Raw genomic sequence first — 15,603 nt, 5'->3', positions numbered from 1 at the left:
ATCAGCTTGGTTCCTTCCCTTCTCTAACTGCTCATGTTCCATACTAAAAAAATGCCTCAAAGCTCTGTCGTCTGCAGTCAGATCCTGTGACCGGTCACCAACAAGTACATTCACCATCACAAAACAAAGGAGTCTTTGGTTCTTCTGCATCATGCCCCTGACACACTGTTGGGAAATTTCCACTCCAAAACCAATAAGCTACTGTTCCATTTTCTCTCCTATATGCATGTACATACAGAAGAATAAAAAAGCAAACAAATCTAAGTGCCAGATTAAGGAATTCTTAGTGAGCCTCAGTTTGGCCTCCTTTTTACACATGCCTTACAGCAGAACCATTAATCACCTGAGCTACTCTTTCACTTGGTCTCATTTAATGCCTCAAATAAATGACTTCACCTGAGAAATTGTTCAAGACCTTGTTTTCCCCTCATTGCTCGAACTGGAACTCGGTGCCTTAGCTCCCACACAGTATTCAAGCCCTTCTCTCAGGACAGGCATTAATTTCTCCCTGAGAAAACCTTTTTCTATGGTGCTCATCACCATAGCATCTGAGGGCTTAGCAAACACTAATTTACTTTCATGGTGTACCAGTAAAGGAGAGGTGCCATTAACCTCATTTCACAGGTGGAGAACTAGAGCAGAGGGAGATTATCATCAAAGGTATGTGGTAATTTAGAAGTTCCAGCCTGAAGTGCCTTATGGCTGAAATTTCAGAGCAGTTAGGCTTATATAATTTTTACATCTACAAACCATGCTTCCCTTGGCCTGCTACAGCAAACTGTACATCAAATTCAATCTCTTAAGTCTAAATGAAGCAGGGATGGAGCAAGGCCCTGAGCTCTGCTTAGGCCACCTGTGAGTCCGCCACAGCTGTGGTGAAACAAGCAGACTGCTCTTAATTGAGGAATCATTAAAGCAAGGCCAAATGAAGGTTCTGTAGGCAACCTTAGCTCTGATGCTCTTCACATTCTACTTACACGTCCTCTGCAACAGTCTTTTATGCTGGTTTGCATATAATCTGGTTTGAGAGGGAAAACAGAAAGCCCTCTGAGAAAACGTAGCAGTTTCCAGATGTATGGGCTGTCACAAAAAGATGACTTCCTGAGTCAAGGATGTAGAGAAAAGGAGAAAGCTGGAGCCAGGGGCAGAACGGGCTGCTGCACCCAGCTCTCCCCCTGCTGTGTCTGCACCTCTCAGCTCCTCCCAGGCCCGCTCTTCTTTGCTGAGAAACATTTTGAAAAGTAGTCTAATGCTTTCTGTACACACAATTACAAAATATGCTTTCTATAAGTAACAGGTGTTTATATACATTCTGATGTATATGTTATTAATATTTTATTATATATATATTATTATTATTATTATATGATGATTATGATTACATTATTATTATCTGATTAATTATACCTGCTGGAGTGCCCTGCTGAAAAAACAGCAATAACTCAATAAATACTTATACAGCTCATCAACAAGGGCTTGTATCGTTGTTTCCCTCTTTGTTTTACTAATTGAATTAAGTTCTGATTAAGAACTGATAGCCAGTATTAAAGCAAACATCTCAGGAGTTGCTTTAACCTTTAACTTTAATTGCCAATGATGATAAGGAGACGGTTGGACTAGATGATCTTATAGGTTGTTTCCAACCTTGTGATTCTATGATTCTGTGATTCTAATTTCTCATTCTCTTTAACCTTAGTTCATAAAACCCAACGTCTTGTTCACTTCACAATATCCAAGAGAGAATAGAATCTTTTCACTAAATATTCACAATGCAAATTGATGAATTCATGATTAAACACGTGAGCTTACACATCATTTCAGGAAGCAGGAAACTAAATGTTGTACAAGCCTTTCAACGTTTCATTGTTTGAACCCAAATGTCAGATATTCCAAACATACTGAAGAATAAAGAATGCTCAGTTCTCCAAACCACAAAAGATGCAATCTCACCACTACAGCTACCAGACACCACTGCAAGAGGAGGACGGCCCATAATGAATACATTGCTTAAACAAAGACAATCCGGAGCTTTAATAAATTGGTAATGAGTGGGACCCAAAAACAAATAAAAGTAGCATAGTTCAATACTTGCAGCTGCTAGCAGGTAGAAGATACTCCCTGTAAAAAAATAGGTAATTCATGTCTCATTTTTTCAGTTACTTGAAGGAAATAAGCTGGTTTCCCTCAACTCAAAGCTTCACCATCTGTGCTGTGGGCGCAGCTAAGGGCCACTTGCAGGAGAGCCACAAATTGTAATTTTCAAAAGCAATCCTATTCCGAATAAACTTAAATTGGCTCCTGTACCACTGCTTTAGGAAAAAAAAATGTAGAATTTGTGTGTCATGTTTCATAGATGATGAAAATATTTCAACAGAACCCAAGCTTGTGCACAAGTGTGCCTGGCTGGAGCAAACACATTGCCCCAGTGCTGCAGGGAAGCAGAGGTGTAATGCCTTGCAGACACAGCCTGAAGCTGGGGACAGCAGCAGCGCAATGGAGGAAAAGAATTCAATTTTCTTTGAATTTATGTAAACAATATAATGCAGCTAAAGCTACTATCCAAACAAGCATCTACAAACATGAGCCCGATCCCGAGAGCTACAAGCTCATTTAACTAATATAAAACAGGAAATGAGTAAATTAGGATTTAATTTATGCACACTTCTTAAGGGCTTGGAAGATCTAAGTAATTTCATAGGATGCTCAAGAGCTGCTTACACTTTATAATGCATTGCTATTAGTTTCGTATCTATAAAGTAAGAATAATACATAATTCTTCATTTCTTGGGTTTTTCTATTAAGGATGCATTCACTAATGACCATGACAAATGAGACAGCAATTAGAAATGGTCACATGTAAAACATGCACACAGTTACTGAGAAGTGGCCCTTTGTAAGAGCATGGCTGTCATGAAATACAACACTATGCCTGATGCAATGACCACCTGCTTAAGAACAGAATCTAACATGCATGAAGATGAAAAAGCAGCAGAAACAGGAGGGTACAAAACCTTTATCTGAAGTATTTGAATTTTATCCAGTGGAAGATGTTACAACTGACACCTGCACACAGGAAATTTTAGCCTACAAGTCAATGAAGATAATTTAATAACTTGCTACCACTGTTGTTTCACTGGCAGGTCTGTGAATGGGACTGCTGATACTGTCTGACCTAGCAATAAAGTTTTAATGGAGTTGTCTCATTTATTGCCACGCCTGGCTTGCAAGCCGACAACCAGATCACAGGAGAAGTCTCTCTGGATATGGGTGTCCCTTCCCATCCCATCCAAATTGGTGGCACTGGGGCTATTGAGACCTCAAGAAGTGAGGTCTCAGTAAGTGACTCAGGGAAAACAACAGAAGTATTGATAAACTATGATCTGTTAACATCAATTTCCAGCAATCCTGGCTCAGCAATCCTGAAGCAGTCATTAAACACAAGGAAATAAGAAACTTTAACAAATTTTTTAACAGGATTATTTTCATTGTGCTTTCAAGGCCTGCCATATTCCCTGCTCAGGTTCTTCTAGCCTGCAACCAATTGATTACCTTTAGTTTCAATGAAAGCAGAGCTTTTACTATTCTGACAAGACCGGATTAGGTAAGGAAGAAGAAGCAGCCCCAACACACACATCCAAACACACAGCAGACTAGCAGTATGAATTTCCTGGGAGATGAAAAGCTGTTTGTGAAATGAAAAGTAGTCAATCTCCTCACCCTTTCAGATCAATTACCGTCTATGCAACCTGAGCTAGAGATATTCAGTGCCCTTGTCACCACACTACTCATAAAACCATTAACTCTTCTAACAACCCCAATCAAATCAATGAGATGAGAGCAAACAAGAACAATTTGTGCCCATTTACGAAATGGAGACAATTTGAAAATTAAGACTGATGCTGCTACTTGCCACAGCACTAAAAGCCATAGGCACATTGCTTCCCTCAGTGCTCTGTCGTAGTGCTATTTCAGTAGTAGATCTCTTCCGTAAGTATTTAACCCAGTTTTAAAGCAACTGAAATACAAAGACATTTGTTAGGAAGATTTTGGCAGCTGTGGGAGTTTTTGCACCATAACACTGAGTCATGTTGGAGAATAATGCACAATCAGAGCAAGGGGAGTTCTGCTGCTGATATAATGCCAACCAGTGCATTATATATTTCATATCGTTCTTACTCCCAATTTCAGTCAACCAAGAGGATATCTTTAATTCTGAGTTACACAGAACATTCAGTTTTTCCTTTTTGTCTTATTTTCTAGGCTTGGCCATAAAGGCCAAAAAAAGAAAAAAATATCACCAGTACTTTGGAGGCAAATTGGAAGAGATTAATGTTCTGAAGGTGAGGAAACTGATGATTCTCATACAAGGCATCAAAGTGATGATAGTATTTTTTAAAGGATTAAAAAAATACATCATATAAGATGTAATCTCAAATAACTAGATGAAAGTAAGCATTTACTGATTAAAAAAAGAGAAACACTGATCTGAGGAAACACCTGTCTAACATTGGTATACTTCAAAACACACTTTGAAGGAAAAAATTAAATCTATTAATTCAAAGTAAAAAGGTCAGAGAGAAAATATTACATGACTTTTTCAAAGATAGCCTATGGCGAACTTCTTTGTCTAAACTATCAGTGCTCTTGTCAAACAACGTGTAAGAGACCTTGACAAAGGATAGAAGAAAATTATTTGTGTAAGTCCACACGGAACATTTTGAGGGACAGAGCTTAAAAACAAGAGAAAGAAAGAGAGAAAAAAAGAACTTTTGGGTTAGGAGTTTACTAATAGAATTCTTTATGCACTGGTTTTTGAGATCATTCTTTCATATCTTCATTGCATCGACACCAAAACATTTACACCAAAGGAATATACTGCTGACATCATGCTGGGAGGACCAACAGAGGAGAATCAGATGAAAATTGAGTGTCTTTCAGGAAGAAATGGATGGCAAACATGAAGTAACATAAATGATACAGCATCTGTTCACAGTAAAGTAGCCTGGAACCTCCTGGGCAACGTTTTTTTTATCATCATCTCCAAGCTCCAAAATCTGTTTCTATTCCACTGGAACAAAATCCAACCCTTTTCAAATGTTTTGTGAAGACTTGAGGCTGCAATCAGACTGGGGCTTGTGTTTGTTTTGGTCAGAAGTTGCCAGGCTGGCTCCAAATACATCCTCCCACTCAAGACCAGGCTGTAACTCAGAGGCCCTGGCAAAGCATCCCAACTTCTGTGGAAGGACATATGCCATTTTTGGAAATGGGCCAGGCAGCTATGCCACACAACAGTCCTGCCATTTGCTGTCAGTCCCGGTAATGGCATAACAAGGGCCTTGTTCACGCAAAGACTCATTAAAAGGAGCAGGTTGAGAGGCAGTGCCATAACGTTGCATGAGTCAAATACTTTTTAAAGCACTTTAAGCAATAAGCACCAACTTGTCCGAGCAGCTTGGGCGGAAATTTCATTGCCCATTATGTTCACAGTGCAAAGCCTCACTGAAATGAGTATGATGCCTGTGCTACTAATGTCAATACGTGTTTGTGTATGAAGATTATTATTTTAGCTGTTCTCACACTACTTGGCACAGAAAGAGACTCTCAGGAAAGATAAGAGAGCTGATGTTGCGTGTCAAAGCCAGGATACCCACTGAACTGAGCCTGCATGAATGAAATGTCCAAGCAAACAGACGTCAGAGCGGAGTCTCTTTTTCATTCAGGGAGCTTTGGGTATTACTGCACTAGTCTCACCTCCTGCATCCCAATACTACAACTCTTTTGGTCCCCATGGCAAAGCTTCAGAGAATTACACGCGGTGTACCTAATGGGGAGCTACAAAACCCAGGGCTGAGGACAAACTAAAGTCACCTTTTCCTTGTGATTCCCAGAGGCCCACTCTATTTATAACTTTGTTTTGCTTCTGTTTGATCTTTTGGCTATTCTAATGCACTTCCTCAGCTTTTCATTAATTCCGTCTCCCTACAGCACCCTAAGCAATACTATGTATGGGGGGAAGAGGGAACAGCGAGCCCACAGAGCAACTGGCTCAGGCAATCTCCAAACGTACTCTCTAATTGGTTACATAGCTCATAAAAGGCGACCCTTTGTGAGGGATGGGTGACAATGCAGGGAGAGGGAACAAAACCTGAACAAGCTCCTGCTCTGCTCGGTTGAATGAACAACAGGTCTTTGATTTCATTAGCTCTGATATTTGGAGAATCATACCAATAAGTACAACCTTATTCTCAAGCACGCATCCTTCAAGCATACAGAAGTGCAGAAGGAATGGCTATTAAAAGCTCTGCAATTACACTAAATTTGCACTTAAACAGGATAATACCAGATCATAATTACATTCAAGGTAAACACTTCATTGTCTCCATTACATGAAATCCAATTTCACGACAGCAAAATTTCACCAGCAGCATCCTTTCACATGTACACACGGGTTTCAGCAGACGCCACACCTACCCAACCAAAGCAGCACACGGAAAGAGCGGACAAAAGAAGCCCTGGAGGAGGAGGAGTTGTGTTTGCTGTACTGTTTGCACAGGCTCCCTGATGAACACGGTTTGAACCTCCCCCGACACGCTCTGCGTTTGTAACTGTGAGAAGTTGCAACTCCTCGTGCACCCAACTCTGCAGGACCGTGCATCACGCTGCCTGCTCAGTGCCAGCCTTATGACCACCAGTGAAAACAACACTTCAAAACCAGACATGCACTCATCCAAACTAAAATGCTTCCAACCCTCATGGGCTGAGGGGTGCTACATCCTTTTATTTTCTAAGGAGAATAAAATGAAAAATCCATTAGACATTTGGCTTGCTCGCAGTGCCTTACGTTAAATCAAGACTAATAATTTATTAATCAACATACAACAAATCCTTATGACATGTGACAGTTCTGCGAGGGGTTTTGCTTTCTTATTCAAAAGATCTCCAGCACGAACCATCAGCTAGGGGAAATACTTTGACAGCCTGCTTTGACACATTCCTTTGTATATTAAAGCAAAAAAAGTTATGTGCTTTCATTGACTTGTATTATTTCCACATTTTTCAGTGTTAAGTAAATTTTTTAGTCCTTGTGTATTTCATGCCAATATGATAGATAGCTGCTATGATTGTAGTGCCCCTGAAAATAGGTTTTTCTCATAAAAACTCAGTCCTAACAACATAAAGGTTATCAGCATAGTACATTTGCTTTGAAATGGAAAAAAGATAAAGAACGTTTAAGGGAGAACTGCACTAAAAAAATCAATCACTCTATATTAGTTTACTTTTGGAGATGGGCAATTGTGGTGCATTTAAAACCAAGAGGAAAATCTCTACCTTCAATGTTTTCCAGAGAATACAGCACTCTGTTGCTGTTAAGCACAGCCACGTTCACTATTTTGTCTGAAAACAAATGGAAGATTCTTATTTCAGCAAAATGGAAATGAAGCTGGATGGCACAAAAAGGATGTGACAGCCACTCCAGAAAAAATAAATAAAAGGGAAGAAAAAGCACATCAAACTTCAGCTGCTCAAAAATAGACAGCTTTGCTGCAGAGCTCCCACACTGCTGGTCAGAACAGCAGAAAGCTTTTATAAGGATCACCGAAGCCTGCCAGGTGCCGAGCACAAACCCAATGGACGCACGTTTTGCAAAGGGACTTCACAACTTATTTGGGTTCGGGGTGAGCTGCTGCAGCCACATGACCGCCACCACCTCCCCACCTCATGGGTGCTCCCCAACAAAGGAGCCCACAGAGACTTTCTGCAGCCACGGAGGGCTGACTCTCGCTCAGCAGCATGCATTAATCACCAACTTGAACCCACCAATGAGAGATTGCTGCCTCTACGCTGCTTTAAAAACACCCACAGTACAAAGGCATCCTACAAGGGCGACCACCAGCCCATCCGTTTTCAAAGCAAAGTATCTCACAGCGGCTCTCCAGCACACAGACTCAATTAACTGCACCTGAAATATTAACCAGGCTGACGACCCTGCTCACTTTGGGAGCTTTGTGCCACTTCAGCTGTTTCACACTGGTCATCAGCAGCCACAGACAGACAAATCTATAGCCGGAAGCTTTCATACTTGCACAGGGCTCAGATTCTAGAAAGTGGGGAACGCTGGTTGGACTTAAGGATGGTTTTGTTTATAAAGAATCTCACAAATGTAACATCACAACTAAAGGAAAGAAAGGTTACGCAAAACACTTACTTCGAAAATGTTCAGAGGCGTAATAATAGACATCCTCATAGCCCTCGTGGTAATCCTCCTCCGGGCGGTACTTTTTGCCTTTTCTCCTCCTCGACCTCCGTATCTGCTTGACGAAGCCCAGGAAGCGCTCCATGGCCTCAGTGCCCGCTGGCAGCCCCCCACCTCACACAGAGCTGTCCGGGCACAGGGCAGCAGCCAGCACTGCAGGAACACCGCGACCTTCCACCATCTGGTACCATTAAAATCCCTGATCTCAGCTAGGACCGCAAAGCATATTGTTTCCCCCTCCTTTAAAAAATAAGAAGAAGGTGAGGGGGGGACTTTATAAAACCTACAGACTGGAATATCTCAACATAAAAATAGATAAAGGGGAGAAACACTGAAAAGACAGGAGAACTGAGGGTTGCGAGCAGTTGTTGAACAGAGCAAAGTTGAAGTGCGCTGCCTGCCAGGCAGAGGAGCCGGCACCGGGAGCTCGCTGCCCTCTGTCTCCATCATTTGAAGCGGGGCTTGGAGGCGGGGAGAGATGCGAGTCGGCGGACTGAACCATATCCACAGGCGAGGCAGGTTTCTCTCTGCCAGTTAAATCTGTCCTCGTATTTACACAGGCACGGGTTGGGGGCTCTGTGTGATTTCGTTTTGTTCTATGGACAGGAAACGCACGGCTCTGTTCCTGGCATCGCACGCACCGGGAGAACAAGCAGCAGTGGTTTAACCCATACACACAGCCCACTCAGCGGCAAGCGTGTGCCCAGTGTGTTAATTGGAGCAGCAGGGAGAAGGCTCGGCAGCTGTTAAAAAATGACACATATACCCACTGGGCATTGGTGCATTCTAATCACTGCTAGATCTAACCATTAAAATGCGCTTCACAGATGGGTTTCTGATAGAGCTGGCCACGCTACATGGCAATAGGCAAACAAAGGAAGCCACACCACGCACACACCATGCCATGCTCATTTAAAATCCTAGCAGAGTTTTAAAACTTTAATGTGAAGGTACCACAAACTGTGCTGGGCACAGGAAGAGACCAGCAAACAGCGCAGAAAGACACTCACTCTGTCCTCCTGCTGCACACCCAATTCCTCAGCATTTCCTCAGATAAGGCAGGAATTTCACAATGAAGTTTCTCTCCCATTCAAAACCAAAAGCAGTGTCTGCTCAGATCCCATTTCCTTGACATCTACCACAGATGGTAGATGCTCCCACGGAGCCACACGAGGTCCCCGGTCCTGCCATACACCTCCTGGCTGGAGGCACCAGCCTGGATCCATCAGTCATCTCAGTCACGCCATCATCACTTGTGCTTGTACTTGCAGAAGTTGTTGCCTGGCATCTACGAGCAAGGGGACGTTAAGCAGCCCTCCCATGAAACCAGTGTTACAGTTCTTGGTCCCCCAGCATTAGAAAGACATGGAGCTATTGATGAGGGTACAGAGGAGGATCACAGAGATGGTCTGAGGGCTGGAGCCTACAAAGAAAGGCAGAGGGAACTGGGCTTGTTCAGCCTGAAGAAGAGAAAGCTATGGAGAGATCTCATTACAACCTTCAAGTAGCTGAGGAAGCTTACGAACAGGAGACAGACTGATTTTTTACGTGTCGTACAGTGGTAGGACAATGGGGAATGGCTTTAACCTAAAAGAGAGGATGTTTAGGTTAGATTTTAGAAGGAAATTTTTTATTCAGAGGGTGATGAGGTGCTGCCCAGAGAAGCTGTGGATGCCCCAAGCCTGGAGGTGTTCAATGCCAGGTTGGATGGGGCCCTGGGCAGCGTGGTCTAGTATTAAGTGGGGAGGTTGGTGGCCCTGCATGTGATAGGGGGGTTGGAGATTTGTGATCCTTGAGGTCCCTTCCAACCCGGGCCATTCTGTGATTCTGCTGTCTGACAGTCCTGAAATGAATGCACACTGAAGGCAGGCACTGGGAATCTTTAGGGCATCTTCCAATTACCAAGTATTGTAAAACAATATAGTCACAAAAATATACATGTTTCACCAGAAAAGCAGGCAAAGCCATGAAGGCTCCTACCAAGGTCCCCTTGGGAGCCTGTGCTAACGCTCTCTGACCTCACCAGCCCTGTTTTTTTCCCTGTGAAAATGCCACCACTGTCACCAGCCAATAAACACCTCCAGGTCCAGAATTATTTTTAGTGCAGCTCCTGTAAGGTACTGGGTTTTATTACGTGCCTGAATTTATCACATGGCTTTCCACTTTCCAAAGTTAAAAAAGTTGCAGGAATATTACCAAAAATAAAACAGAATTTAAAACTTTTTATATGGACCTTAAAAAGCACATCACTGTATACTCTGTATATACTGTGTATTCTGAAGACTTCAAATCCTGTGTCTCCCTCTGGGTTCTGCCACCAAGCAGCAAAAACATTAATTTAGTATCAGGAAACATGAAGACCAAACAAAGACTTAGCCTACAGCAGAGAGCAGTCTCTCTGTGCAGAGATAGGAATGTTTTGATCCTGTATTTGCTTCTGTACCACGCTCTCCCTGACAGCTGGACAGAAAGTTATTTGTAGGTGTCAGAATCACTCAGCTTTGAGACAGACGTCTTGCAGCCATCACTATTTCCTATGGTTAAATTATAAACTCAATTCAAAGCAACACAGCTACCTATCACAGGGGAGAAAAACATAACACTTCCTGCCTTTTAAACTGCCCTCTAAACAAAAGCTGAGAAACAAAATCATGCAGACAGTTGGCTGTCAACAAGTAGATCTGCCATTCCCTGGTACCATGGCTGTTCAACAAACACACAGCTTCTGCTGAGGACATTGCTTCATTACAGAAAAGCTTAGATTGGAAAGGACCTTAAAGCCCATACTTTTCCAATTCTCTTATCGTGGGCTGGTTGCCACCAACCAGCTCAGGCTGCCCAGGGCCCCATCCAGCCTGGCCTTGAACACACCTCCAGAGATGGGGCATTCACAGCTCCTCTGCACAGCCGGGCCACCACCTTACCAACTTACGTGTAAAAAGTTTCTTCCTAATACCTAATTTAAATTTTCTCTCCTTAGTTAAAACCATCCTCCCTTATCCTATCACCTGCCCAGGCTTACAAGTGCTGCCCAGTGCTGCTCACCCACAAACCATCTCCCCGTCTCACAGCTAACACACCTGCTTCCCATCGCCTGAATGTAACCTGCAGTGCCAAGCAATGCCAGCTTTTCACTTTTGAAGCCCAGAACGGCATGAGTTTTTGATAGGATTTCCCCCTCTCTGAAATTGTTATTTATGGCAAATAAGTATTCAGGGAAAGAAATATCTTCACTGAGTGCAATGGTATTATACAGTCAAAATGCTAAGTGTTTTACTACCCAGATTTCTGAAAACTTATGTTTCATATGCATTACATACATCCTCCACTGCTTTGCTGAAAACACCGGAGACATTCATTAGCTACTCCTCATGTCATACCTGTAAATATTTTATCATAGCCCTACTTTCAGATGTATAAGCAGAGAATTCAGTTTCACAAACACAGTTTACTGCTTTTGTTTGCTCCAAAAAAAAAGAAAAGAAAAAAAAAAAAGAAAAAGATGGCTAACTACTGCTCTTTGCATTGATCAGAACTCACTCTCTTGCAAATTCTTTTGATGAACTGTTCATTCCTGTATGGAAACCTTACAACCACCTACCAGAAAATGAATAAAAGAGCATGAACGTATAATAAGCACACAACAGCTCCAGAAAGGCATCCTCATTTCATGGGTCAAGCAGAGAATGAAACAAATGTTGTCTGTAGAATCTTATAAGTGCAAAACGTCAGAGATGACAGTGAGTTTCACTCCTTAATGACACGCAGGTAAGATAATGATGCTCAGAGAGCATGAGGTGTCAGCTGATATCCGAAGCTCCTTGTGAACTCAGTTTTCTGGTGTTAAAATACTACAATGAAAGCTGTAATGTAAATATGTCTCGTGCTCTTTGGCCCATCCTTTCTCCATGAATACATTTGTTCCAATCAAAGCATGTGCTCTACTGCCACTTCCAAGGTGGCTTCATTAGAAGAAGCAAGGGTAGTCTTGCTATTTCCATCGTGATTTGCATAACAAAAATATTGCCAAGTGACAACATTTAGCTAATATTTGTATGTGCCATTCTCGTTACTATTTTGTTTAATTTACATTATCAAGCTCTATCAAATTGGGTCCATCTCAGATCTCTGACTTTTTAGAAAACGCTCCATGGATGTAATAAAGCCAATATACTATTAAGACATTGTCCTTTTCACATATTTAAACTGAAGCATAAACTCTTCTGTAGCCATGGACAATGTCAGCATTTAAGTGTACATTTGCCTTTGTAGCCACAGCAAAGTCTAGGTTCCTCAGCTTGTAAAATATCTGCATTTACCTTTTTACTTGCATAAAATTAGCAACATAGTTATCTAGGTAAAATTTCACAAATGACACAAGTGTTTTCCACAGCACTTTTTTGAACATTTTGGTATTCATGGACAAGGCAAGTAGAAAATGTTTAACAAGGATTTCCATTTGAGTGGGCTTGCAAACCAGAGCCCAAGTATGAAGCAACCCCCTCTACCTTTTTATATCAGAACCAAATGTGAATGCTTTTAAGCAGGTATTTTCCATTATCCATCACGTTTTGACGTTTAAAAGAAATTAGCTCAGATGGAGGAGTCCTCCTGCACCTTCCTCTACATCTCTCGGCAGCCCATGAGAGCTCCCTGAAAATGATGGAACTCATCCATTGGGACACAACCACTGCCAGGAGCACACAGTGGCAGCAGGAGACACCCACCTGCTTTTAATTCCTCTCTTGGAGAAAAAACACTGAATTATACATGCAAAATACATAAATTAAGGCGAATACAACCAGTTTTTGGAGGTTGGCAGAATATAGAAGACGATTCATTTCCCTCCTCCCTCAAATCCCTAGCCATAAAGATGCTGCAGACCTCAAAAGGGAGTTAAGAGATCTGCAGATCCCTTTTAACTGAGGGACAACCTGCTGCTGCTTCCAGAAACCAGTAAGAATAGAGAAAGGAACTTCCATAAACTACTTATTTCATTGTATCATCTTGCCTGACCTTCTAGATTCTCAAGAGCAGATGTTTGTTTACACGCTATAATTGCTCATGTTAAGGCTGCAATCTTCCACTCAAAATTTGTCCTAAATATCTTGGTGTAAAACATGAGCTTATCGAGTCAAAAATTATCAAATGCCTCGGGTCCACAATCCATTAAGCGCAGTAAGAACATAAGGTCCACATATGTGCAGTCAGTGCCACGTACAAATACAGCACACTATGGAAGAGCTGAGCAGCAATCTCACCTGAGATCCCCTTCCATTGCCTGAAATCCTTGTATGAAGCATGCACAGCAAAAGTATCGTGCTCTTTCTAAAGACACTTGGAGAGATCAGCAAAACCAAGTGACACACGTCTCTCTCATTTGACAACAGAAGAAAAGAAAAGCAGAATAATAACCAGTGCACCACTGCTGGAACACTGCTGCATGAGAACTGGATGGTGGTAAAACATTGCTAATCCTCTACTGCAATTTTTAAGACCTGATACTTCTTAATCTATTATATAATCAGTTTCCTCTGATTTTAATGCATTTCAGTCAGTTTCACGAAACATGCACGCATTCTTCTTATCCACTGCTCACTTACAGTCATAAGCCATTGTTTCTTCCAAGAATGTAAGACTTAAGAGCTGCAGTTGAGCTTTTCTGTCACCTAATTGAAAAATAACTGTCAATCTTTCTTTTTTCCCCCTCGTTTTTTTTTCCTCCATATTAACACAGAAATTTTTAAGAGACTTTGCACCTGCCAGCAACACTTAGAGGAGCTCTTCATTGTGTTACACCATCCGTATGTTTTATCATAATAACATTCCCAATCATTTTGCTTTTTGCAAACATTCCCTCACCTAAAAATGTGCACATAAAGCCACGAATGATGCAGAGAATGAGGATAAAGTAGAACACAAAGGACAGAGCAGGAGGCTACGTCCATTTGGAGAGAGTGGGGGTGCTGCTGCTGGGTTTAATACAAGAACGCTGTCTCTTGTATGTTGAGAATGTTGAGAAATCTTTGTAGCGCTGTTTTAAAAGGGTCACTTGTCAAGTTGAATTTCATGCAGAATGCATGCTTCAGGGAAAAGAAGCTTTTCTTTCCTTTTTTTTCCTTCAATTCAGCTGTAACAGTTTGCATACATTGTATTTTCCTTCCTCTGTCTGGCTCACTTAGCTTTAGAAGAGTGACTAATTGGAGTACGCAAACACATAGAAACAAATGTTAACTTGACCACTCTGAAGCAAATAGCTAGGTGAAATTATGTACAAAAAAAGTTTGCTTAACATTTTGTCACACCAAAGTCACTCCCCAAAAACAGCTTAGCAGAGTACTACTCTGACCAGATTTAAAACCCCTCAAGGGCTCAAGCACTGATATTTTAAAATACTAAAACTAGAACATAATTCTCCGAGAAAGTCTGAATTAAAGGTGTTTTCATCTTTCTAAAGAAACGCAGCAAATGGCTACGGGGAACACTACCAAGATTTTGCATACTGTGCTTCTGTCTGCTTCATGCATAAAGTATATCTCAAACTAAATATGAGATGCATATGGAAAAAAAGAATACTCCATACTGAATAAAAACTATCATCTATTCCTAATTTTCCAGTCATAAGAAGGTGCATATTGCAGTTCTCACCACAATCATAATCTATGTAGAAATTGGAAAGGAAGAATCCATTAATTAAATCACTCAAATAAAATACCTAGCAGGTACGTGAAACAAAGTTCTTGCAGTAAAGCAAGAAAATATTTTCTTAGGCTGCGTATGTCGGCTACAGGAAGCACAGGCCATTGTGAGGCCCCATCTGGAGTACTGTGCCCAGGTCTGGGGACCCCAGCACAAGAAAGACAGCTGTTGGAGAGGGTCCAGAGGAGAGCCACAGAGATGATCAGGGGACTGGAGCACCTCCCCTATGAGGACAGGCTGAGGGAGCTGGGCTTGTTCAGCCTGGAGAAGAGGAGGCTGCGGGGTGACCTCATTGCAGCCTATCAATACCTGAAGGGAGCCTACAAATAGGAGGGGAACCAACTCTTTACAAAGGTAGATAATAGCAGGACAAGGTTTTAAGTTGAGGGAGGGAAGATTAAAGTTGGATATCAAGAGGAAGTTGTTTTGAGAGTGGTGAGGTGCTGGCACAGGCTGCCCAGAGAGGCTGTGGGTGCCCCATCCCTGGAGGTGTTCAAGGCCAGGTTGGATGGGCCCTGGGCAGCCTGGTCTAGCATTAAATGTGGAGGTTGGCAGCTCTGCATCTGGTGGAGGGGTTGGAACTTCATGATTCTTGGGGTCCTTTCCAAATCTAAGCCATTCTACGACTCTATGAAGGGAGAACCAAACAA

General features: G+C 42.0%; 2 protein-coding genes across 11 annotated transcripts in view; both read right to left on the bottom strand.

The window, feature by feature from the left end:
* LLPH (LLP homolog, long-term synaptic facilitation factor) overlaps positions 1-15,603 on the bottom strand; it is a 414,220-nt gene that overhangs the window by 266,386 nt on the left and 132,231 nt on the right. The gene's annotated exons all lie outside the window — the stretch shown is intronic.
* Positions 1-15,603, bottom strand: part of GRIP1 (glutamate receptor interacting protein 1) — a 309,325-nt gene that overhangs the window by 205,572 nt on the left and 88,150 nt on the right. For 3 of the 10 annotated variants that reach the window (XM_052669093.1, XM_052669094.1, XM_052669100.1), the window contains exon 1: positions 8,207-8,412. The exons of 3 other annotated variants lie outside the window; for them this stretch is intronic. In XM_052669093.1, coding sequence (XP_052525053.1) covers positions 8,207-8,339 — 133 coding nt within the window. In that variant the 5' untranslated portion in view covers positions 8,340-8,412. Of the gene's footprint in view, positions 1-8,206; positions 8,414-15,603 lie in introns of those variants that run through there. 4 more of the 10 variants (XM_052669095.1, XM_052669101.1, XM_052669103.1 and 1 more) reach the window with 2 other exon arrangements.

Source organism: Tympanuchus pallidicinctus, unplaced genomic scaffold (genome assembly GCF_026119805.1).
Source record: "Tympanuchus pallidicinctus isolate F22 unplaced genomic scaffold, pur_lepc_1.0 scaffold8, whole genome shotgun sequence".
NCBI lineage: Eukaryota > Metazoa > Chordata > Aves > Galliformes > Phasianidae > Tympanuchus > Tympanuchus pallidicinctus.
This window is presented reverse-complemented; position numbering and strand designations above follow the sequence as displayed.